This window comes from Lemur catta, chromosome 4 (genome assembly GCF_020740605.2).
Source record: "Lemur catta isolate mLemCat1 chromosome 4, mLemCat1.pri, whole genome shotgun sequence".
In the NCBI taxonomy this organism is placed as follows: domain Eukaryota; kingdom Metazoa; phylum Chordata; class Mammalia; order Primates; family Lemuridae; genus Lemur; species Lemur catta.
In genome coordinates this window covers 75,173,786-75,199,677 of record NC_059131.1, presented here as the reverse complement: position 1 = coordinate 75,199,677, position 25,892 = coordinate 75,173,786, and the positions used below count along the sequence as shown (strand labels likewise).

Below are 25,892 nucleotides of genomic sequence, written 5' to 3'. Positions count from 1 at the left end.
CATCACATATTTAAGTTTACCTCTGTTCTTTCTGCATTAATTCAAGAGATGTTTAGCCTCACTTTGCCCAAATCAACAAACACAAATGTGGGCAATGAAGCTGTGTAACACTTGAGTTTAAGGTGGTCTATCATCTAGATGATCTAGCCCAAGCTTTTCAAAATTATTTTTCAAAATGCACACCTCTTATACAGTTGTGACTTTTGAACTATGTAAATGGTTTACAAATTCAAAAATTACATTAAATCAGGAGAAAAGGCAAACCCAATAATCGAATCTAAATAGAAACTGAACCTAGCTACATAAATTGATAAATTATGCAGAGAAAAGATTTCAAGTAATTTCTGAACACAGCATACCTTAAATCCTTAACAGATATATTTTAAGGACAAAAAGAACTTCAGAGAAGTCTTAAACTTCACTCCATGTCTATTCTAAGTAGTAACACTGTTTTGTAATTCTGAAATGATTTCATATTCACTGAATGATAAAGCAAATAAGCAAATGTGTTGTTTTATTAAGAACCAAAATTTTTAGTCTCAGGAAAAGATAAATATAAGATAGAAGAAATTAAGAAAAAACTCTGAATTTTGAAAACTTCTATAACCTAGCTCTCTCTACTGAAGGGCCTAGAAGCAATAACACCTCAGTAGCAGTGAGCACAATCATCCATTCTAAATACATTTCCTGCTAAACGGAACCAAGACTCCTCAGGGGAGGGGATTAATTCCATGTTCTGGCAGCTGAGCTTCAAATATCTACTTGTGCAAGAAAACAAGTACTCAAAAACTACGAGGGGCATGTCAAAGGATAGGGACTCCATTGGGGACCCACTAGGATCATGTCAAAGGTTCTCAATGACAAATTTGGTACAATATGATTATATAATAATTATAATAACTGTAATTGATAGAAATACATTGAATAAATAAAACCACCATGCCTATAGCAATATCCAGAGAAAGAGAAAAGACAAGAAAGGGTAGGAGTAGATAGGAAAGGAAACTCTTCTACAGACTGATGCTGACTTATATAGAGGGAAGACCGAAAATCATCATTTTGCAATAGTAACTAACTCAGGCAAGAATCATCAAATGAATGCCAAAACCATTAGTTGGAAGGTTGTTGAAGAGAATACCCTGGAGATTATTTCTGAAGTACAAAGCCAATAATGTTCCTTTAAAGTGGAAAACCTTGGCAGTCACCTCTTAGCAATCCAGCGTGGCTTCACCAATAGTGGGAGGCAATTAGTGAAGTGGGCTTCACCTAGAATTGATGTGTGACCCTGACATGATGCAATATGAAGTCCCTAATACCACCAATGAGGTGTTCTTGCCAAAAAATAATCTATGTCTAATCAAGCCTCTCAACCTAATTTCCAATTTACAGGAAATATAGGAGAAAGAGAGGAACAAGTGAAAGCATAACATGAGGAAACTATCAGACAAATCCAGAATATGGAATAGTTTATGAAACAATTGGCTAAACTCTTCCAAAAGTCAATTTCTTAAAAAAAAAAAAAAAAAAAAAAAAAAAGGACACAGGGAGGTACTGGGAAACTTGGCTAGCTTAAAATATTAGTTAAGAGACAAGATAACCAATTATAATACACACACCTGAATTGGATGGACTATGATTTGAAAAAATAGCTATAAAAACATTCTCAGCACAATCAAGGATATCTGTATGTAGAATGAACATTTGGTGAAATTCTGGAGTTATTAATGATCATTAGTGGTATTAGGATTATGTAGAACACTGTCTTTATTTTAAGAGAAGCACACTCAAGTATTTACAGGTGAAGTATCATGGTGGTACCTGTAATTACTTTCAACAACAATAATACACACACAACACACAAACAAAATGTTAACAATTGTTGAATATAAGAGTAGAAAGTGTTCATTCTTTCAATAGTTCTGAAATATGAACATTTTTATAATAAAAAGTTGAGGAGATATCACTGAAAGGCAAAATAAAATTCTGTAATTAACAAACCGTACTCAAGTTTATGGGCCCAAAGTCGAGAATCACTAGCTAATTTGTCTTTATACTTTCCAGAGTGTTAACTCAACATACAGGATTAACCCAAAACTGTAAGAAACAAACTCTCAGTGCCTTATATGCTTCAGCCCCGTAAGGATAACAGTCTCATATATAATACAAGTCTGACATTAAGACACAAGGATTGAAATGAAGGGGCTATCAAAACTTCAAACCACTAATTCAAGTGTCTGTCAAAACACATCTCACACACACACACACACACACACACACACACACACACACACACACAAATGAGTGCATCTTAAACTGGAGAAATCTGAGTATGCTCTGTGGACTGGACTGATGTCAATATCTAATGGTCTGCCTTGGCTCTAAGTCACACAGGCGGACACAGTGTAATGGTGTAGCAAATTACCAATCTGCTAGAATTTAACATTGGAGTCCAGGTCAAGTTCTTAGCCTGTAAAAGTGATCATTTGCCTTGCTTTGTTTTGTGCATCCACTTAAAGTTATGATATTGTGGTATACTTCCGCAAGATTTTATCACTGGGGAAAACATGGGACCTCCCTACACATTTTATACATTTTTCTGCAAATTGCTGTCAATCTACAGGTATTTTAAAACAAAACAAAAAACACATTCTAGATCTGTTGTCCTAGTATTGTCCAATTTGAACATATCCTGAAACTTTTCCTTCCCAAAACCAACCTAAAAGACATGTTTTCCTTCAAAAGAGCCCTTCAAAATCCTAAGAATAGTCAATTCTTAATACTGTTGAAGTCCAAACAAAAAATGAAGACATCTTTACATCTCTTGCAAACAAATACCTCCCTTCCAGACCCCTTAGTTTCCTCCACAGTCCTCTGTCACCTCACCCCAGAGTGAAATCTGAATTCTCAGTTGGTTTAGTCTTCCAGATTCACATAATCAAGTAAAGCAGGTGAAGTGAACCCACGTCTCCCACATTTTCATACACCCTGCAGCCAGCTCCAGAGCAGGATTCATTCGGGCTGCCAACAGCCAACAGCTCGGGAAGAAGCACAGCCACGCCATTCCACTTCCCACATCTGCTGTTTCTCTTGTCTTCAGAGCCTGAGGAATAACTAGTAGCCTGGTTACCACTACCTCTGAATTTCACTGAAGGAGTCAGGACAAGTATGTGATTTTTCCCAAGAATGAGCATTTGCCTCTTTTTGCTCCTGAGATGAAACTGAGTGGAAGTAAGAAACCATGCAGAATCTTGCTCTCATCAAAAGAACCCTCTCCAATAGCCCTACCTGCTGGAATTGAAAACAGAAGCTTCAGCTGCAGAATCTCTCTCACTCAGCTTGTTCCCACTTGCTCCCAAACCCCAGCCAGGCCCATGCCTGCAACTGCACAAGAGCCTAGAGGTCCTTGATATGGAGGGGTAGGCAAGGGCATGTTTTCCAGGCTGCCAGCTGCACATGGTCCTGTATCCATAATCAACACTTATGCTAGGTCCTGACTGTGCCCCAAGCTGTAGCAGAGGTCATTGCATGAAAATAGCATACAAGAAACATTACTGAGAAGCCAATACGGTAAATGCTTGACTGGGTTTGTATTTTTTTAATAGACTCACCATCTGGTTTTTATTTTACCTGAATATATGGGTTTTGCATTAATTACTATTAAAGGAGTCCTGAAAATACTCATATGATGCATTTGTCCAACATTGCCTGATTTTTCAAGCAAGAAAATACCTCTCATACTCAAAAAAAGTGGACTATAAAAACATTTATTATACATACAGCCATGTATTTTATAGCTATCCTTACACAGACATGAACGAAAAGAAACATACCAAAGCACCAACAATAGCCATTGTAAGGTAGTGGAAATACAAGGATTTAACTTTTTCTTTATATTTTCCTATGTTTTACACTTTTTTAAAACAGTGATCAAGTATTGTGCATTTACAGTCAAAGCCAGGCTTAGGTGAAGGACAGCTCTACAGAGATTCCATCAGAGACGTGAAAGGAGCAAACCCTGGCTGGCCACTGCAGCCGTGGCCAGTGAGGCCGCACAGGCATCACAGTACTGCAGGGAAAGAAACTCAACTCTCAGTTCATAAAATTCCAAAAGTTTACATTTAACATGGCACCTATAAGTCTGCCAGTAAACAAGAAGTGTGTTAATAAATATGCAAAGACTGTGTGCTCCAGCAACTCCATCTCCCAACCCATCACTGGCAAGACGTCCAGCCTTATGAATGGAGACTTTGGTAGGAAGGTGCTGCGGATCATTCCATTCACAGAAAGTACACTTCATAAATAACTCCACTACTGCGTGCAAATTACAATAAGCAAGAATTTGCTGCTCCTTCTACCATTCTTTAAAATAATCTTAAAATCTCTCTGGCTTGCTGGATAGCACACCTGAGATCAGTTTAGCCATTCTCTCCCTCAATAGACCCCAGATTTGGAGAAATTATGGTTTGATTTAAAGTTATCCCAAATCCCCAAAGCCACTGGTTAACTCTTTCTAGAATCTATAAAATATGATGTTAAATCCTATTCACAATTAGGCAAGTTAGAAGCAAGCATAAGCATGAAGTAAAATTTCAGATAAAAATAATTTAAAATAAAATGGATTTAGTTCATTATCATCTATTACTATTTTTTAAAAATTTAAATATGGACTCATGCATATATGTACATGCACAGGCACACATACACTTGCTTTTTGTCTGGGTCAAGTTCTCCTTTTTCCCATCTAAAGCTGCACAGTAAATCCTCCTGTGACCATTTCAAGAACTATTTTTTGCCACTAAATTTTGCCAACAATCTGCTCAGCATTCTAGCAGATGTTTCTGTTTTCCAACCTCTGGGAACTTGGCTGGATCTGTTTTCTTCCCCCACGTTAAAAATAAAAGAAATGGCACAAATGTGGCCTAATACCCTAGAGAAGCTTTTCCCCACTCCACACCCCTCAATCTCCCTATTCATGTGACCTTCATGATCCCTTTTCAAATTTTTTCTTTTCCATTAGAGAAGATGTTTCCAATTATGGTCCATTATGTTGCCAAGGATGACATCAGTCGTGTGTGTGTGTGTGTGTGTGTGTGTGTGTGTGTGTGTGTGTGTGTGTGTGTGTGTGTGTGTGTGTGTTTAAATGCTACTGCCTCTTAGTTACTTGGAGACTATCTGCAACAATTTAAGCCAACTACTCTACTGGACCTATGAATCCACAATATCTAGGAGGGCAATTTGTTCAAATGATCAGATTCTCCAAACAGAATAATACTCTACATTATTGGAGGAGGGGAGAGGAGAATCCTTGTTTTCTATCTACCAATTTCTATTTCTTTAAAAACATGCGTGTCCAAGCTTACCTCAGTGACATCCATAACTTTGATGGCCGCCAACTGACCCGTTTTAACATGACGGCCCTGAAAAACAGAGAAAAGGAAAATCAATCAGCACCAGCGTTTTGCACAATCATTAGAACAAAATGGTTGAAGTCGCCAACAAATCATATCTTATACTTTTCTCTTATTAACCAAAAGCAATGATGAAATAGTCCTGGGCTCTCCAACAGAATAATACAGCTTGTAATATCAATGAACCACACTTAATAAACAAGACAATGAGTGGAACAAATGAGTTTTGATAAAGCATCAATTCCTTCTTTCTTTCACAGGTTTAATTTACATATCATTATCTCTAAGCAACTTAAAGTTTTCTTCCACATATCAGGTTTACCATCCTTTCCTTAACATTTCCCATGAAAAAAATGACCCAAAAAAATCCCTCTAGATATTTTACTGTCAAGAATGAGTAACAGTAATTTTTCCCTAGTGTACTCCCAATACCCATTACTGGATTTCATAAGCATTACCCTGAGTATCTTCTTTGAAGCTTTCTTGCAGTCCTATGGTAGGGAGGTTGGAGAACAATCACCCAGAACAAAAGAAGTGTATAAAGAGATTGGGAGAAGAAGGAGATAGCTTTCTTATAGCTATATTATAATTCTTGACCAAGAATCTAAAACTTTGTAACCCATTTATATCATTAGGTATTTCAGACACACTTAATAACATTCTCCTTTCACCCAGATGAGGAGTGCCAGGTTTAATTATAGTCAGTCTTGTTCCTCTCTGCTCTTTGCTGGTCATTTCTCAAGCCAGTAATAGAGAGCACCGAGATATCCTGAGCATCCTAAGCATGGTCTTCGTAAAGATTTTTGGGAAACTGTCCTTCTGCAACAGATGTGAAATAGAAAGAACATTCCTATATTTTCCAAGAGGCTGTTTCTCTTAGAGCCTCATGATTTAAAGAGTTGTGAACTTTAAAACTTCAAACCTGAGGAAGAATGTTTGTGCAGGAACTCAGCTTACAACCTGGACAAAGCAACTCCATGAAAATGACACTGTATCGTAACTATTACACTCAGTAACTGTGACCTAGGTCGCAGCTTGGTGTCGTCAGGCTCCTGTCAGTAACAGTGAGGTAATACTGGTGCCCACTTCATTGGATTGTTGTGTACAAACACTGAGATGCAAAGAACAGTTTGTGGCATATGGTCAGTGTCAAGCACAACCTTGGAACCTTATTTCCCTAAATCGATGATAGTATCAGGCAGCTCCTGTGACTGTCAGCACAATCATGAAACCAAATTATGCTTTTCTTGAATCTAAGAACCAAAAGTAGAACTTAGAGGACATAGTATTAAATAATCCTCTGCTACTCTTCAGGCAAGACACACTTGATATCATTCCTAAGCACCTAATCAGGCTTCAAACCTGTTACTCTCCCTGCAGTGGGTTTATTTCTAAATTACTAAAGCCTATTTCTTGCTGACAGAAACGAAGTGATGGGAGAAAATGGCACAAAAGTTTGTCCTGGCTTTTCCCCTTTTCAAGAGGGTAAGTATTTATTATGTGTGTTGGGAACGTGTTGGGTAGGGTGTGGGGGAGAGGAAGCCTTCTGAGTATCTAATATGGTAACACCTAAGATCCCTACACATCAAGAAAATCCATCAGTCAGTGAAAAAGCCTCTCCAGATGTTCACATGGTAGTACCATACTTTTTTCTTTTTTTTTTTCCTCTAAACAAACTTTAACATAAATAAAGCCATACGGAGCAACCAGAAAAAGATCTGTGCTTCCCTCTAGGCCTGAACTCAAGACCGCAAGTGTGTGTTCTCAAGACTTAGCAGTTTGACAGTGGCATAAAAGCTGAGATGTGTAAATTCACTCAGCATTTGCTTTATATAGAACATGAGTTTCCCTTACAAAGGCAATACAGAATCAGGACCTAACAACTAATCAATGATTTTTGTGACAGAGGCCAGACCATGCAAAGGCATTAGTCTTCATTAACATATATTAGGTCTCCAAGTTAGGTCCATTTTAAATTAAATTTAAATCAGGAATGCGTATAAGAATTCTACCTCCCTTGTTTCTAAGAAACAAGACAATGTACTAGAAAAAATGAATCTGTGATCCAGGCAACCTTGGACTCTCCTCCCCCCTCTACATCCCATCACTATATTTCCTTGGAAAAGTTGCTTAACTTCTGGGAGCTTCCTAAGACTGCTCTAGGGCCCAATGTGTCCAGGTTCCTTGCACCTGTTTCAGGTAAGGCAGACTGTAGATAAAATACAAAGAGTACATAAGACTATGGCTATTGTACCTGGCATACAGTGGGTGCTCAGCTCAGCCCACCACAGGCCCATGCTGATTCCCTGTCCCTCTCTCCCTAATTTAGATTGTGACTACCTCAAACCTAGTCAATTCAGGCCCATTGCTAATTTTTGAAAGGCCTGGCCAATATGAGAGGAGGGAGTGCAGTGATAAAATAATGTACTTCTTTACTTTAAAAAAAAAAAAAGCAAAGCTCTAAATTTTAAACTAATGGAAGTATAATCTATCTGCTGAGATGGGCCACCTTTGTATAAATGAACAAAATGGCCAATAAAAATAGCCTCAGGAGAAAAACTGAAGCTGAGACTCAATGTTAATATACACGTAATTGTGCTAAGGAGGCTACACCAAGAGTTTTTTAAAAAGACAAAAATTTGTCTCTGTTACTCAACACTACCCAAGGGAGAAACATACTGACTCTCCTCTCAGGGTGGGCTACAAGCTTAAGTCTGCAAAAGCTGAGCCCCCACTCATGAGGGAGGGCCTCACCACCTTTCTCATGGCATTCCTTTAGCTATAGCATACAGCACTCCTTTATGAGTACTATGGAGTATTCAGAGAGAAAATGAAAATGCACATAATTATAAATGGACTGCACTGTGCTAGGAAATTAAGGATACGGAAAAAGGCACTACTCACTGATGTTTCTATGAGGTTATACATCTATTATATCATCCAGTTTTGACCTCTGTAATGTCTTGTGCAGCCTGCTTACTGCAGATGAACAATATGACCACACTCCTTCACCTGACTCTGGATCACTCTGGACCCACCTGATGCTGGATCACTGAAACATCTAACTTTCGCATGGAGAGATTTTGAACTTAATATTAACAAGGTCTTTCTTTCCCTTGTATCATCCATTCTTAAAGTACACCAGTAAATGACTTGGTCAGCATTAAATATACCTATCTAACATCCATCTATGAACTTTACTCTCTTGTCCTATTGTCTACATTTCTTGGACATGGTGTCATGGTTATAAAATGCCAGATGGCAGAGATTAAAGGTTCATGGCTTACTTTATTTACATGGCACCATGTAAACATTAATGCATTTATAAGACAATTGATGACGAAAAGTTCCCAAATACTATTCACATCTATTTTCTCAATAGATCCTGAAAGACCCTATGAGAGCAACCAGTGCAGGTCATTAACATATTCTACAGTTGAGAAACTTTAAACTCTATTATTATCTGCCCATGGTACAAGGGCAACAGGATCCCCTTTCCACCATGATATAAAATGCAAGAGAGGGACTCTGTTTCTATCAAACTGTCAAATTCCTGCTATCAAAATGTTTTGTTTTTAAAGAAACAGCTTCAATTATTTCCCCTGTATGCTTTCAATGGGTTAGCAGCCATAGTAAGATTTATAATTAAAATTTTTACTCCAACTGACATCATTTCATGCAAAGTCTGATTGGCTCACACTAACCAGAATCATCCCCTTTGGTAGAGCAACTTTTGTAGCTTTGGGTTCCTTTATAGTCTTTAAATTTAGAAAATTCCATGTTTTTTTTTTTTTTTTAAGAAGCAAACTCAAACTATTCTTGGCAGAAGTCCACGATAAAGAAAATGGCCTAATTTCCAACTTTCATGTTCCACCCTGCACTTGCAAATATGCAATACATTTATAGCACTTTCCAAGAAAAATCATGCCACATGATTTTTAAATGCAGGGCACTGTGGCAGCCAGTCTGTCTGCCTCTAATGAAGTCTGTCTCTGGTCCAGAGAGGAGCCTAAATACAGAAGGGATAGCATTCAAGGGAAGCTTTTAAATCCCAAGAGAAAATGACAAGCAATGTTCCTATCTTCTTAAATTTTCAACTATCACCAGGTACTAGGTAACTAACTCATAATTTTTACCTAAATCTCAATAACTCCACTAAAGTACATTTGATGATTAAGTCTTCTCATTGAGAGGCAAATTCTGGTGGTCTCATTCACATTAAGGGGAAACTTTGGAGAGGTACAAATAAATCCCAAAAATGAAAGACAGAGCCCTGAACTTAGGGTTCTAATCATAAAGGAATGGACCGATACCATCTACTCTATTAAAAAGTTTTACTACTCATCCCCCAACCTTCCCTCACACCTTAATACAGAAGTGCACTGCAACTCAACAGCACTTTTTTCTGTTCATAGTGCTTTCTCCTTAAATCTCCTCTTTTTTCACAGAATCATAAAACTTTTGTACTCATTCGGCCTGAAAGAGAGTGGGTAGAATAGTAGAGAGGAAAATTCTATCAAGTTTATGACAATATCTAAGGTAAGTAAATACACAACCTAGGAATAACAATGTCCTCTTCCCTCAACATCCTGGAGGGGTGCACACTTAGCCTGAACTCCAGCAAGCATGCCCCTGTGACACCTAGACAACACTACAGTCCTGGAGATGGGGCTGTAAGAACAGGACCCAGGCACCATGTTGGCCCCACTCTTGGGACATTTAGTGAACAAGCATTTTATATGCATTATCATTCATTCCCCACACTACCCAACCTAAGTATCATTATCCTCATTTTACAGATGGAGAAACTAAAGCTTAGAGACAGTTAGGTTAACCAGCTCATGACTCACAACCAGACTTGTTCCCTATACCAGGTTATGGACTTTAAAACAGAAATGATCACAAATATCCTATTTAACCAACTTACATAGGAACTGTCAAGTATACTATTCTACAACATAAATATTTTAACTGATTATAATCATACATGGCAATACACTAACCAATCATAAAAACTTATTTTCAACCCCTGGCCTTTCCCTCCTATGACAAAGGAAAGGACATCCTGCAGAAATTCCTTGGGGAGCATGAAGGCATGCACGTATGAGCACATTCACAAGCCACTCAGCTACACAGGCTTTCTGAAACTGAAAATGGGCTTCTGTTTGCTCCTGCCTTTATCTCATCATAAAATTTTTTTAATAAATACTGGAAATCAAAATGGTTTTCTTTCTGTTGACTTTAATCTGAAACAAAAACTTCAAAGATTAATTGCCTGAAATTGGCTTTACATGTGCTGAATAGCAAAGCCTATTAATGTAAATCTCAGTGAGCTAAAGACTGACTACTTTTAATCAGGGCCCAAGATATGCCTACACTGCTGAAGACACAGCACCTATCTGCAGGAAGCTTATAATTTAGAGAGGTGTTTAAACATACTCACATACATACACACACAAAAGGAGGGCATTACAGAGAAACACTATACTCTGTAGTAAAAGCACTTGGGAAACAGGACAGTGTGAAACCAATTACTCTGCTCTGAGGGATGTGCAAAAGGAGTTGTTAAGGGAGATATTACTACAGGGCTAGTGGTGTGGATGCCCATGGAGGCTGCAACTGAGCCTTCAAGAATTGCCTAGAAGGCCTTGAAGATCATCAAAGGATAGGACATGGATCCCTCAAGATGTGAGCTGCAAATAATCCTTTCCAAATCCCAGAAGGAAACAGGCATGCAGGTAGCAACAGGCAGGAGAAAAAGGGAGAATGCAACCATTTACTGAGGACTAGAAGCCGTGTCACAAAACCACATCATCTCTCTGCAGACATACAATGAGACGGGCTTGTCAGACAATGCACCAGGAAGATGCCAGTCTCTGTCACTAAGTTGGAAGAAGGGATTCCAAGGTGGTGTGACACAGAGGGGGAAAGACCTGGCTGTTTCTCATTCCTATCCAACTGGGAAGCTTTGTTTCTTGGTATTTGTTCCTTTACTTTTTAGTGGTGTTTTGATGATTTGGGGGGGGGGTTAATATTTTGGATTTAAGAGTTTTATTGGGGTAGAGGCATTAAGTTTTTCTATTAAGCAGGTCACGTTCGGTAACAAAAATCACTCACTTTTCACCAGTGATGCGCTGACATGCTAACTTCCAGGCTCTATCCCAGATACAACATGAGAACTATGTAAGTGGGGTATAGGAATCTATGATTTTTTAAACAAGTGCTAGTGATTTCTTATACACTCTGAAGCCTAGGAATCCCTTCTTCAAGACTGTATGCAAAGGCCCAAATTCCAGTTCTCTTTTCCCTTTCAGCTACATAGTACTTGTTACAATTATAAATTCAACTTACCATCTTAGCTGGGAGTTTTGGTAGATGAAGGTTAGATTTGCAACAAGTAAACTCTAACAAATGTCAATTATATTTTTCAGAAAAACACATAACTTATGTCCTGAAATGTTCAGGTGCTCAAAGGACAGACAAGCCTAGCTCAACAAAATAGGTGATTTTTACAGATAAGGAAGCAATCCCAGAGAGCTAGGACACACACCTAGTAGCTAAACCAAACCTGTTTTGGCAATTCCCCAGAATGTCTCATCCATGGCATTCTTAGTTCAAATTGAGAATTCCAATCTACTTCCCTTTTCAAGTTTCCTTATTTTTACCAACAAACATGTAACCTACGTGACTGTTAGGTGAATGGCATGAGTTCAGCATGAAGCAATGCACTGACCACTCTTTCTATTGTTCTATATCCATCCACTCCAAAGGCAAAGACCAGCTTAACTAGTTCTGCAATATAAACCCCAAAACCACAGGCCTCACTTGTGAGTCCTTTTTCCCAGGAAGTGTCTGCAAAAAATCCATAGTCACCAATGCGGGAGGGCGTATTACCCAGACAGCACTCCGGCAGCCATCTAAGATAAGGAACCATGTAATTAACCTGGGAGAGAGACAGCTCAGAGCACTTCAGGAAACATCTCAGTCTTGTACTAAACATCTTCCTACACAGAGCAGGAATAAGGCAACATGAGCCCACTGATCCATGTGCTCTCATCACATACCTCCAAAGCCCAAACTAAGTATGCGGTGAGAGGGCTCGTATTTCTGTACCTTTCATCCTTGTAACTACTATTTCTTATTACACTCAACATATGCTTATCTACCTCTCCCTGCCTTCCCTGATCAGGGCTGTGGATGAGCAAGTAGACAAAGAAAGCACAGGAATATGTCAGTGTTATGACATCATTCAGGACTTTCAATTTAATAAGACAGTACTTCTATATTCCCTAAACAGCTTAAAATTAAAAGACTCAATATAGAATTATGCCTTCCTTAGGTGGAAGCTACCTTATCTGGAACAACACTCTCTTTAAAGAAAATTATTCCTCAATCGCAGAGAACGTGTATATTTCTACTAAGAATGAAACAGTCAAAACAGACAGTATGGTAAGACTACCTAACGGCACCACCTACTCCCTAATCAATGAGTCATTTTGCATAGCCGAGTTAGAAGATAAATTATGCGCCACATCTTTTTTCTTTCATGGGTCAATCTGGATGAAATCTTTCTAAACCTTGAATTCTTCAGTACATTAAAGATATTTTTCTTCATGGCTCAGGGAAATCATTATGAACACCAATTACTATCCAATCCTTGCAATTAGTTGACAGCCTCCAGGAATATTATGTCAGGCAGTAATATTCTGACTCCTACAAAAAAAGGGCCCAGTCATCTGAGCTCTGCATGCTTGTTCAGTCATTTACAGCTGTGTTCTAGAACAGACTGGTGGGGAGAACAAGCCAGGCAACAGGCGATGTTCCAATCAGATGAGCTATCACTGTAGCAAAAAATCGCCTCTATATTAGAAAAGTGGAGACAATTTGAATAAACACATAATGAAGGGTGCAAGGGAAGAAATCCTGCCATGACAGTTTATGAGTAATTCCTTCAAAAGGAGTGTTATGGTTTGACTGTGTCCCCCAAAGTTCATGTGTTGGAAACTTGATTCCCATTGCAACAGTGTTGGAAGGTGGAACCCTACGAGAGGTGATTAGGCCATGAGGGCGGAGTGAATGGATTAAAGCCATTATCACCAAGTGATGCCTTCCATGTTATGACACATCAAGAAGGCCTGCACCAGACTACCAGATGCCAGCCCCTCAGTCTTGGGCTTCTCAATCTCTAGAATCATGAGCCAGTAAATCTCTATTCATTATAAATTACCCACTCTGTGACATTCTGTTATAGCAGCACAAAATGGACTAAGACAAAGGGGGAGGAGAGATTTGGCTGGGCACTGGGCCAGATGGAAAGAAAGGACAGCTGCTTCTTAAAGATACCTCATGAAGCTGCATTATAAAGGCCAGTGTCCTTTCCAAGGGAGGCAACAGCCCTGCAGTCTGGATTACAACATCAAGTATACGGAACTATGTTTCATGAGAGAGAGCAACAAATTAAAAAGCACCAGTAGTAAAGGATCCAGAGAATACACGAAAGGACAAAGGATGAGCACATAGATTCTTTCATCAATAGCAAAAGAAAGGGCCCTGGCAAGTCTTCGTAGGCAAAGCATCTAAAACAATGGAGATTTCAGACTCTGCAAGCAGGTATCACTAACATTTGTTAAACATGTTCAGCTGCACTTTCTTGTACTCACTTAAAAAACCCAACTGACTTCAAATTCAAAAATTTTAGTTTAAAAGAGCATAAAAAACTCCCAATTCTTTACTTATAGGCAAACTTATACATAAAGTCCTTCTTATATTTTAGCCACTAAAAGATAACATGTTTGATATTCAACAGCTAAGTGATTAGTCAATCTGGTAATGCTAAATCTGAAATCAGTCATACGATTCTGTCAGGATACATTAAGAATAAATACTATGCTCTTTAAGGTAATTTAATTCAATACTGGATAAAAATAACTAAGCAATGGGAAGAGAACATCTCCTGGGTAGTAATTTGCTGGATCGGGCCTCCTCACTGACCATTTGGAGAACCCAGGTTATACCACAGAAATAACAGACATACACTAAAGCAGTGGTCCCCAATCTTTTTGGCACCAGGGACTGGGTTCATGGAAGACAATTTTTCCACAGACCAGGATGGGGGTGGGGGGGATGGTTTCAGGATGATTCAAGTGCATTGCATTTACTGTGCAGTCAGACCTCTCTGCTAATGATAATCTGTATTTGCAGCCGCTCCCCAGCACTAGCATCACTGTCTCAGCTCCACCTCAGATCATCAGGCATTAGATTCTCATAAGGAGCTGCAACCTAGATCCTAGTTTACAGTAAGGTTGGAGCTCCCATGAGACTCTAATGCCTTGGCTTATCTGACAGAAGGTGGACCTGAGGAGGAGATGCAAGCGATGGGAGCAGCTGTAAACACAGATGAAGCTTGGCTCACTAACCTGCAGCTCACCTCCTGCTGTGTGGCCCAGTTCCTAACAGGCCACAGAGGGTACTGGTCTGTGGCCCAGAAGCTGGAGATTGCAGCACTAAACTACACCAGCCACCATGAAGCTAAAACAGACAGACCACTGGAATCCAAGAGTCCTATGATTCCATATACTACTAGAAGGCGTCATACACAATATAATTGAGTGAATTTTAATAAAAAGCTTAATATAACGGCTAACCATTTATCCAGAAGACAAAACATAGAATTCTGTGGGCCCCACGCCCTCAGCCCCAAGAAATGTCTCTATGTTTCTCCCTGTGACTTCATAGTATGCTCAAATTTTTAGAATTATATCCACAGTGTAATTTCAATACTGAAACAGCACTTCAAGCATCACTAAAGCAGTCAAACCAAACTCTTCTCATTGAATTGCAGAAAAAAGTTTAAAGTTTCAGACACAAATCAAAAGGCAAGCGATTAAGTGATGAAAAGGATTCTGATTCCATTCTGGGCTCCTGACCCGCCCATGGTCCCTTCCTACTGACCAGCAACCCAACATCCAATTAAGGTTTCCAAACTATTCCTTACTTCTTTCTCAGCACATCAAGAAGCTGACTCCAAAATAAACACTGTCTTTGAACCTGAATATATTTACACTATTCATATAAAGTCAAACTGTAAGCAGCTTTGTGTCTCTCCAAACTATTTCTCTATACAAGTATAATCTGGTTGCTGAAACTAAACTACTTCTGTTGCTGTGCTGTAGGTGATAACACAGTTTAAAGGACATAAGCCTTCCCTGCATATGGTCTCTGAGAGCAATATTTGTTTTCCTTCTGGTATTTAAAGTCTGTAAACAACTCAATTTGCCTGTGATATTCATAAGGTATTTCATTAGTTGCTCATAACTACATTGTTCTTCCTTTAAATAAAAAAAAAAAAGAGGTAAAAAGGAAAACCCTCCTTTAGAGTTTTCCTTTGAGGTTCCATTTGACAATGCACCTTGCCAGAAATCATGCACCCATGCCATCAACTCAAGTTTTCAAAGTCAGAGCACCTTCAAGCAAACTCACGCTATGTCCATCTAAATTTAACTTGGTAAAAATGAATTGATGTCTTAGGAATATTTCCATAGAAAATAGGGAGATAGGGAGAGCTCTTGCCTCAGCATTTGAAACAAAAAATTCCCTCCTAAAAAGCATCTTTTGTTAAAAACCATGATCTACTACAAGGAACTATATTATAAAAACAGATGACAAAACTAAAAGAACAGGCAAAACTAAAAACTAAAAGACCGCAAAGTGAAATTTTGATAAAATTTTTGCTTTCCTTTATTTTTCAGTTCCCTCCCCTCTACCTCCTTCCTATTAATAATAAACCTCCTCTCCCACCACACAAAGGAAGAAACGATAAAGAACCACTCACTGTGTTTTCATTTTTTCAACAAATATTTTTAACAAATATGTATTTATTTATTGGGTCTGGCACATAAAAAATGCACAATACTTTAATAAATCATATAGGAAGTCCTTGCAACAACCTTACAAGGAAGAAAACCATCCCTATTTTACAGAAAGGAAGCGGAAGCTCCATGGGATTAGAAAACTAGCCCACGGTCACACAGCTAGCAAGAGAGGCAAGGTGGAATCCTAACTCAGGTGTGCCTGGGCTTTAAAGCTCCAGGTAAATAATCACTGATTTGAATCAGCACTTTTCCTTACAGGCCATACTGATTTAAAGCCAAAGTTCTGCATTCCAGAACCAGCTCCCATCCCACTCAGGAACTGACAACAGCCTGCAGACAGAAGTCAGGATGTAAAACCTGGGGAGTAAAAAGCATCTGTGGACAGTCAGGGGTTGGTATGTCCTTTTGTACAACTTTTTCTGCCTTTCCCTGGGTGCTGCTCAGGCAGAGGGAAGGTTCCAGTGGGCTGTTTTCTGAAGGCCCTCTCCCCTTGAATTCTCTTAAACCCTGCCTCCACTTTTCAGTCAACCTGACTTGTTCCACAGCCTTGAGTACCCAAGGGCACTCAAAGCACCTTGAAAAGCCTGCCAAGGAATAGCCCTGCCTGCTACCCCACAAAATACCCCTAAAAGCATTGTCAGAGTCTAGGCAAAGCCTGGGCTATCAATATAAAGTGAATGACTACGAAAATGATACAAGGAAGAAAGAACTAAGATTTCACAATCTTAGTTGCCTGGGGATCAAAAGGATGTCCCAATATCGAGGTGGCTACACAAATCAGGGAGAAGTGAATGTGAGCACTCACAAATCTAGGAAATGCCTATTCAGCTCTTTCAACGTACTTTACTTGGTATGGCAGCAGAAACACCCAGTACCACTCCCTTCTTTCCTGTGATTCAAAACTCCACTTGTGGTTCCCCCCAAACCCACCTACTCCCTTCAACAACCCCTTGATGAGACAAAGCCTGACTTGCTGTTCCAGAAGTTGCTCTCTTCAACCGACAGCCCCAAGCATCCAAAATTACCCTTCAGAATTGTAAGGAGAAAGAAAACAGTGAACTGAAACTCTTCCAGCCACAAGTACACCAAAATTTGCTTTCCTGAGATAAACCAATTATATTAAAAGTAAAAAGAAATTTTGATCATCTGAGTCAACTGCTCTGCCACTAAGCAGATTTATGACTTTGACAAGTCTCTTACTTTCTTGGAAGTATGGCCATCTCACTATAAAATGTGTGTGGTTCTGAGGTCGACTCCCCAAAGGCAACATTTTGATTTACCAGGCACTGGTCTAGACTCTAGGGATACGACAGTTAACAAAGCAGGCAAAATCTCTTCTCACTCTTGAAGGGGGACACAAACAAAATCAAGTGAATACATTGTGATGGTTAAAAGAAAGATGGCGGCGGGGGTGGGGGGGGTTTGCTGGGTGAGCCACAGGGAAAACTCCCACAGGGGAACAGGGGAAAGAGGAAAGAATGGATGGAGAGGGTTGCCATTTACCCTGGGTGGTCAGGGAGATAGACCTCCCTGATACCCTGTCATTTGACCAGAGAGCAGATGGAAGCAATGAATGACAACGCCCTGCCCACTCGCCCTCTAGGACCTTGTGAGCCAGAATCAATCTACACAGAAAAACTTGCACAGGCACTGACAGTGGACCACACTAGCTCCACTACCTCTGCTGCCTACAGGCAACATGGTGGTTCTGTTCAAGCTTCAACAACGGTAACACGTTCCACTCCCTCTTGTTAAAAGCAGACATGGCGCCCAAGGGCCACCCAGTGCAGTGTGCAGCTACAAAAATAGGTGCTACACAACACACATCAAAAGCAGGGACCCTCTCCCAGCCATTCCCAACACTGACTACTTCCTAGCGCAAAGCTCAAGCTTGAGTTATAGAGAAAGGGCTAGGAGAAGCAAAACCAGAGGCTCTGGCATAAAAAAGCTATAAGTTTTCTCCATTCACCGCCTGACTACACATCTTCTCTTTCTTTAGTAGTCACTTTTTCAGCAAAACTCAAACTCAAGGTTAAAGTCTGAGTCCTAAATTGGCAGAGCCTGGCTATGATTTTCTAATCAAGTACAGAAAGCAAAGTCTCCCTTTTTTCTGTAAGCACGATACAGAAAGAAAAAAATATATTTTTTAATTTAAAAACAAAACCCTAAATTTATGGTGCACATCATTGCATACTATTATTTGGTCTGTGACTGACTGGGCTATGAGGTTTACAAAATTCAATTGTTGAATAATATTAACAAAAGCCAATTAACAGAGCCATAGTAAAAATAGCCTCTGTGTGTCATCTTGTTATGGCTGCACTTCTGCCATTTCAAATTACCCTGGCATCTTATTAAAGCACTTCCTAGGAGTTCTACAGCCAGAAACCACTCTCTAGATACTAATAGCAGGGTTCCTCTCTCTGGTAGTTCACTGACTAAATTGGGCATCCCGTTTCCCATAGTATTTTATTTGGGGGGGAGGGGAGTTGCTTTTTGTCTTTTTTAAAAAATTAAACATTCCAAAAATTAGGAAGTTGCACATTTTAAAAACCCAGATTTCTAGTTTCTCTTGAAAAACAGGTATGTCACAGCTGAACCTACAGGCTTGCCCAGACCGTCCCCACGGGCCTCCCCACTTGGAATACTCACACGCACACTTGCAAGGCATGGGTCCAGTGTTCTTGACTGGAGAACAGCAGTGGTTCTTCAACCCTGGCTGACAAGCCATCACTGGGAGAGATTTTTGTTGTTGTTGCTGGGTGTTTTTGTTTTATTTTAAATTACATATGCCTGTGCCTTACCCAGATCTACTGGATCAAAATCCCTAGGAGTGGGGCCTGAGAATCTGTAATCAACCCCTAAATACCTCAGAATAACTTGTATGGCCTGATGAGGAATGTACGTATGCACCACCAAAATCCACATTCCCAATAAAAAATTAAAAGCCCTCCAAAACACCACCACCCTGGATCCCATGTTATAATACGTTAAGCATCATATTGCAGCTAATTAATTGCATGGTTATCTTCCAAACATGTAAAAACAAACAGGCGTAGCCTTTATAGCATGGGAGAAGCCCAAGTAGCAGGTGCCACATAACACTCCAACAAAAAACACTGACTTCCAGTAAGCAAAAAGCACCCTCGTTTCCTCCTTCACTGGGGCGACCGTATTAATTTATCATCCAAACAGGACACTTGAGAATGAGTGGGACACTAATAATAAATATGCGAGGACAGCAGGTGTGAACCAGGACTGCCTAGGGCAAACAGGAGCAGCATGGTCATCCCCCCTTCACTGGGCTTCAAGAATTTTTGGTTTTTTTAAAAAAACAAAACAGATGTCGAATCACTAATTATTGAATTCTAAGTTCTCACTCTCAGCACTAGCCCAGGGCCTGCACACAGCAGGCCTTCAATAAATGGTTTTTCAATGATTAATCAAGAGGCCAATGGCTGCTTGTGTGACAAATCTATTCTGTAATTTGTAAACACAGACCTTTACTAGCAATCTCAGATAGGAGATACAACCTCTCAGATGACCTCTTTCTCTGAGGCTTCCCAGCAAGTCCAACAACCATAGCAATTCCCCATCTCAACAGGCCATCCAGGAATAAACATGGTAAGATACAAATTCTTCACAGGAAGTACAATCAAATGCAGGAGGCCAAACATGACCCAAGAAATTCATTGACTCACCAGCCTCTGGGGTAGAATATACCTTCTCTCCAGGGCCAGACACCCCATGTTGTTCCTCATGCATACAGGCTATTTACCCCCAGGAACTCATCCTTCTAAACTATACTAATAATGGCCCCTGCAAAGCCACTCAACAACAATATGCAGGAAGCCCAAAGGGTTAAGATTGATGGGAGAAGTCCTGAAATACTGCTACAGACCCATGAATGCCTAACCATCACTTAGCCCTTAAAAAAAAAAAAAAGGGGGGGGGGGAAACCCTAGTTTTTCGTTAGAATAAGCAAAATGTGAGTATGATAAAACAAGCAAGGAAACCTAGATGAAGAGGCCTCAAGGCTGCCTGAAAGTGAACCCCAGGCCTCTGGAGAAGTCCTTCCTAGGTCTTCCCAAAGCGCCCTACCCTAGGAGGAGCACAAATCTCTTCAGCACTGAGACATTCCTTCAAAATTGGAGCAACAGGAATCACGAGTGGGATGGCTGTCCTACATTCTAACTATGGTTACACAAATCTATACATTTGCTAAAACTCTATAGACTTGTACATCAAAAGAAAGCTAAAGTTAATTGTACTCTACGATTTTTTTTTTTTTTTTTTCGAGATAGCGTCTCACTTTGTTGCCCAGGCTGGAGTGCAGTGGCATGATCATAGTTCACTGCAACCTCAAACTCCTGGGCTCAAGGGATCCTCCTGCCTTGGCCTCCCGAGTAGCTGAGACTACAGATGCATGCTACCAAGTCCAGCTGATTTTTTTTTTTTTCTTTTTGAGACAGGGTCTTACTCTGTTGTCCAGGCTAGAATGCAGTGGCATCATAATAGCTCACTGCAACCTCAAACTCTTAGGCTCAAACGATCCTCCTGCCTCAGTTTCTTGAGTAGCTAGGACTACAGGTGCATGCCACCGACCCCTAATTTTTCTATTTTTTTGTACAGACAGGGTCTCGTTCCAGCTCAGGCTGGCATCAAACTCCTGACCTCAAGCGATCCTCCCACCTCACCCTCCCAAAGTGCTAAGACTGTGGGCATGAGCCACTGCTCCTGGCCTAACTTTTCTGTATCTTGTAGAGACGAGGTCTTGCTATGTTGTTCAGGTTGGGCTCAAACTCCTGGCCTCAAGTGATCCTCCTGCCTCGGCCTCCCAAAGTGCTACGGATTACAAGCATGAGCCACTGCAACCAGCTGATAATTTTTTAATAAAATAAAAAACTGAAGAGAGGCACTAACAACTCAAAACCCAAGACACTTCTGAGCCTTTGGTCTCTTTTCCTGTTTGCTCAATGAGGGGCCCCTCAGACAGACACACACATCCGCTTAGAGATTTTGCTTTGTTGGCATTGTCTTTTGAATGTCCCCCTTGCTGCCCTCCCTTTTCCTATTCTTGTCACATTGTCATTCAAGAAAGTTGATTCAGAGTCTTCAGCTGGGAAAATATCAAAGCCAGGACAGATATAATTTCTGTCCCCAGTGCAACAATCAAGGAGGAAGTGCTGTGGGTCCATCAGAACACAGAGAAGCACAAGAAAGGGGGTCTTGGAGTCAGCTGCATTTACAAAGCACTAGCCTATACCAACATGTAGGTGTTCTCCACTTTTTGAAAGTCCAATGCAGAGACCGACCTTGTCAACCCAGACAAATCAAAGCAGACTAATTCACATAAAAGTGGTGAGCAGCATGGGCTCACACCCAGAGGCGGTGAGCAACACTGCTAACTTCCTGAGCCCACTTCCCTCACATGTACCTACATCTTGGAGAAGATGATAACTAAGGTCCCCGTGCGTATAAAGTCTAGCACAGCACCTGGCACATGGCGAGATAAAGAAATGTTAGTTATTATGACTGCATATGCAATTCCTTATACTATATCAAACTGATGGAGCACTCTGTAACATGAATGCCAAAAAGGACTTTACTGAGTTTTGATTTATACACAAGTTTTCCCATCTAGCACTCAAAATTAATGAAGCACACTATTATTCAAGACTAAGTGGAAAACTGAGAAAACTCAGCACCAACTTTTCTTTTTCATTCTTTCTTGGGTGGACACAAAAAATAATCTCATTCAGGTCTTTGGAAAGGGAGTCACAACAGTTCACAATTTAAAAAGAACAATTTGTGTAGAGATAAAGATCTCTATAGCTATGCCTCTTTTCAATCCGTATGTGTATTCCTAAGCTGGTGCTTACATCAAAGAACTTTTTGAAGCATTCATTGAAGTTACCCAGGTTTAGAGAAATTTCACTGAATATCCTTTTTCATGTGAGTCAATGGAACTTCAGATGTAGGGTTTATTTAAAATGGGGGACACCTTACTATAAGCCCTGGGAAGATAATTTGCCCTTCCAGGAAATAAAAAACAAGAAATTTATTTCTGAATGATTTCAGGTGGTTGAGATGCTAAGTACAAATCTTCAGGCCACCAGTCCTCTCCACCAGGGGCCATGCCCAAGGAGACCAACGACAACAGTGTTTATTTGGGCAATGTCCTTTCAACACACATTGTGCCAAGTCTTTTGAACACTAGCAGAGCAAGAACACAGCACAGGGACAGCAGGGCTTGCTGGAGACCCAGACTTGCCATGCTGAGGGAGACTTGAGAAGCCCACAGAGAAACCCTGCCCACCCACTAAAGACTACAGTGTCAGGACCACCAGCAATCAGATTTCCAGACCATCAATTACAATTCAAGCTATTGTGTTTCACTCTTACTACTTTAGTAAATTATGTAGGGATTCTGCTTCTATTTAAAGAACCACAGTGAACAGGGTCAATTGGGGGTCTTTTCATTATAGTTTCCAATTCTTTAAATGAGGTGTCCATCCTGGAGCACTATGCATCTTAGCTCATCAGGTAAATGAGAAAACAGCAATGGTGCAGCTGGTTTCATTAACTGCCAGAGGCACTATCCAGCTAAACTGCTTGCCTGCCATCTTGCACAGGCCTCCGTGCAGTTACAAATACAGTGGAAGTAATGAAATTCAACCAGGGAGGTCAAGGACTAGTAACAACGTTAGCGGGGAAATGTTCCCACTTCTTTCCAGCAAGCACCTTTTTGAAAAATCTTAGTGAAGATTGAGCGGCTGGCTCAGAGGAAAACATGAAAGGACAACGTGCCTTCACAACTGGGAAAGGACAAAAAAGGGGAGGTGCTGATAAAGACCTGGGCCTAAGTGTAAGTGATTAAAAAGGGGCGGGGGGAATATAAATTACTAAAATGGCACAGTTCCAATGCCATCTTCTCATTCCACGTTAGATCCTGGTGGTCTAGAAAAGTTCTCTCCAGCATGTTACAATCAGGACCCCAGAAGGAGCAAGGTTTGCTCTTGCTCTTTCCGGCATTCTGCTCACCCACTTCAGTATCAGCATCTCTTCCCTACTGTAGATCAAGACTTTCCGGGTATTATAAAGGGCTCCTCTTCAACCAGGCCCCAACCCTGGAACAGGCTCAGAGCCTTGATGTTAAATACACAAAGAGAAAAACAACTTGGAAAGCTCAGTATGATAAAACCAAGATTTGTTATTTATGTTAATATGGTGATATATCCAACTATTATTTTATTACTTTTTAAAGGTATATATTATTTTAGTTATTTAATAACAGTAAACCCCTGCCAGGATGCTGTAAGTGGAGTCCAAAATATTCAATTTCCATGGTCACTGAATGAATCAAACAGGTAGAGCCATAAGCCTACACTTGGCAGGGGGTGGGGGAGTTGGGATTGTGGGGGGCTATTTGCAAAATCCACATCCATCTGGATCCTAGTCACAATTTGGTGCCACCTGGTGACAATTGTCTTTTCCAGTTTAAATATCCACTGGGATAATTCTAGGTCCTGTGGCTGGCTGCCATACAAAACAACAGCAGCAATTCCAAAAATCCCACGTTAGGCTTCTCAATTCAATCCATGGGGATTAGGCAAGGAGAATACTAGGGACATGAAGACCTACCCTCTATTTAAGAAATGAGGCTAAGTGGAAGGCGAGCTATTCTCAATCACATTATGTGCATTACCATAATTTCACACTATTTTTATTCTATGAAAATTAGAATGAACAAAAATGTAATGTTTTAAAAACTCAGACCTAAAACCATATTTTTTTAAATGGTGATCCTTGAAGGTACACACTTAATCATCTGGTTTCCAAAACTTTCTTGTTGAAAGAGAACAAGCAATATGATAAACCCACAGTAACTAAAGAGATATGAATGAAGCAAGTTCATCCTCCTAGTACATATTTATGAAATTTCATTCTGCTGATAACAAATTAGTAAAAGCCAGAAAATTTTATCTTACTGATGTGAGTTAGCTGTTAGGGTTGCGAGTCATCCCTATTTCCCTCCAGATTTTCCTTTAAATATAGAACAAATGGCTCAAAATCATGACTCAAGACATTTCTGGATGAGTATCACAACACCACAATCTTATTATAGCTTAACATCTAAACATATGAGACAACACAATTCATTTTGAATAAAGCGTAAGTACATACCACAAAAATTTTGAATAATTTTCCCACCCTACCCCACTCCCATTAACTTTTCTTATTTCTTCTCAAAATTCTATCTGCCATGACTACTTCTGTCTCTCCATTTAAGAACCCTAGTGTCTATAAGCATCAGGAGGCCAGCAATCTTCTTACCTTGCTGAATTTTCAATCTTACAGCTCTAAAACCAGCTGACACTCAGTAAATATTTGTTGAAAGGAGCTAAAACTCACTCTACCTTTTTGTTTAAACAACACAAGAACAAATGAGACTTTACAATATGAAGCAGTTAATTTTCACAGCAAAAAAAAAAAAAAAAAACCCAAGTCACTTAACAACACTTTAAAATTCAGTAAATTGTAGTTATTTCCAAGAAGAAGCTGTATATCAAACCTAGGCACAAGATTTTGGCAAAAGCAAGATGCAAAATTTCTTTTTTTATCTAAAAGTCATAAAATTAGCACATAAATTAAATCCCAGACTCTCACAGATTCTTCTCCTTTTAGCTATGTAACCAAATACCATTACCATCATAAATTAGGAGGCTTTGAACAGGCTTATACCAACCATGGCCAATGACATCCTGTGCCTACTGAGAACTGGAATCTTTTCACCACAAAGCTAATAAAAGGCATTTGTGCCTTCTGCTGAAATGATGAAGAAACAACACTGAAAGTTAGGCCAGAAGTAGCTCCTAAAACCCTTAGATTTAGATGGCCCAAGAAGTGCCACCAGTGATGATGCTGGCTGGAAACACCCATTTTAGTGGAACACATCTATGTGCTCGCCTAGCTCCACCTCCATCTAGTGCTCACTCCACTAAGAGGGAAAAAACACACATACATATACTATCATTGAGGAGCAGGGGTGAGAGAGATGTGACTGTACTACCTCAAAGTCTGCACAGGAAAAAAGTAGATGTTATGGTTAACATTAAGAGAAAGCATGCAAAATTAAAATGTCAGGACTATAACCAAAAGCAGACAATACCTAAGCCAAAACCTAAACACTGAAGATATCACTGTGGCACTTTAGAACTGGCCAAAGGACTCTTTTGTTCCTTGAGAGGTTAAATTTGTCTTTTCTAATCAAACACGGTATTCTTGGGTACAAGCAGTTACTCCTATTAAAAGAAAAGCAGTATATATTAAACATTGTGATGCTCAGTTATTTCCCAAGTCCACTGGAGTCAATTATCGAAGAAACAGACCAAAATCTTACCGAAAGGGACAAAGCATATCCCCTAAATGGATGCAGAAATGCAAATTTAAAGTCACTTTAGTGCCAACTGATTATGATATTAAAATAATACTATGATTATGATGCAAGATAACCATATACTTAGAAAGGCAGCTTAAGTACAGTAATAAGCCACATATAAAGAGGAAATATACAAATAAGTAACAGTGAAGAAAAAAAGAAAATCTGTGT

The 25,892-nt window shown here is 39.8% G+C and overlaps 1 protein-coding gene across 46 annotated transcripts in view; it reads right to left on the bottom strand.

Moving 5' to 3' along the window:
• Positions 1–25,892, bottom strand: part of MAP4K4 (mitogen-activated protein kinase kinase kinase kinase 4) — a 176,490-nt gene that overhangs the window by 89,047 nt on the left and 61,551 nt on the right. For all 46 annotated transcript variants that reach the window (XM_045550258.1, XM_045550268.1, XM_045550259.1 and 43 more), the window contains exon 3: positions 5,361–5,417. In XM_045550258.1, coding sequence (XP_045406214.1) covers positions 5,361–5,417 — 57 coding nt within the window. The remainder of the gene's footprint in view (positions 1–5,360; positions 5,418–25,892) is intronic.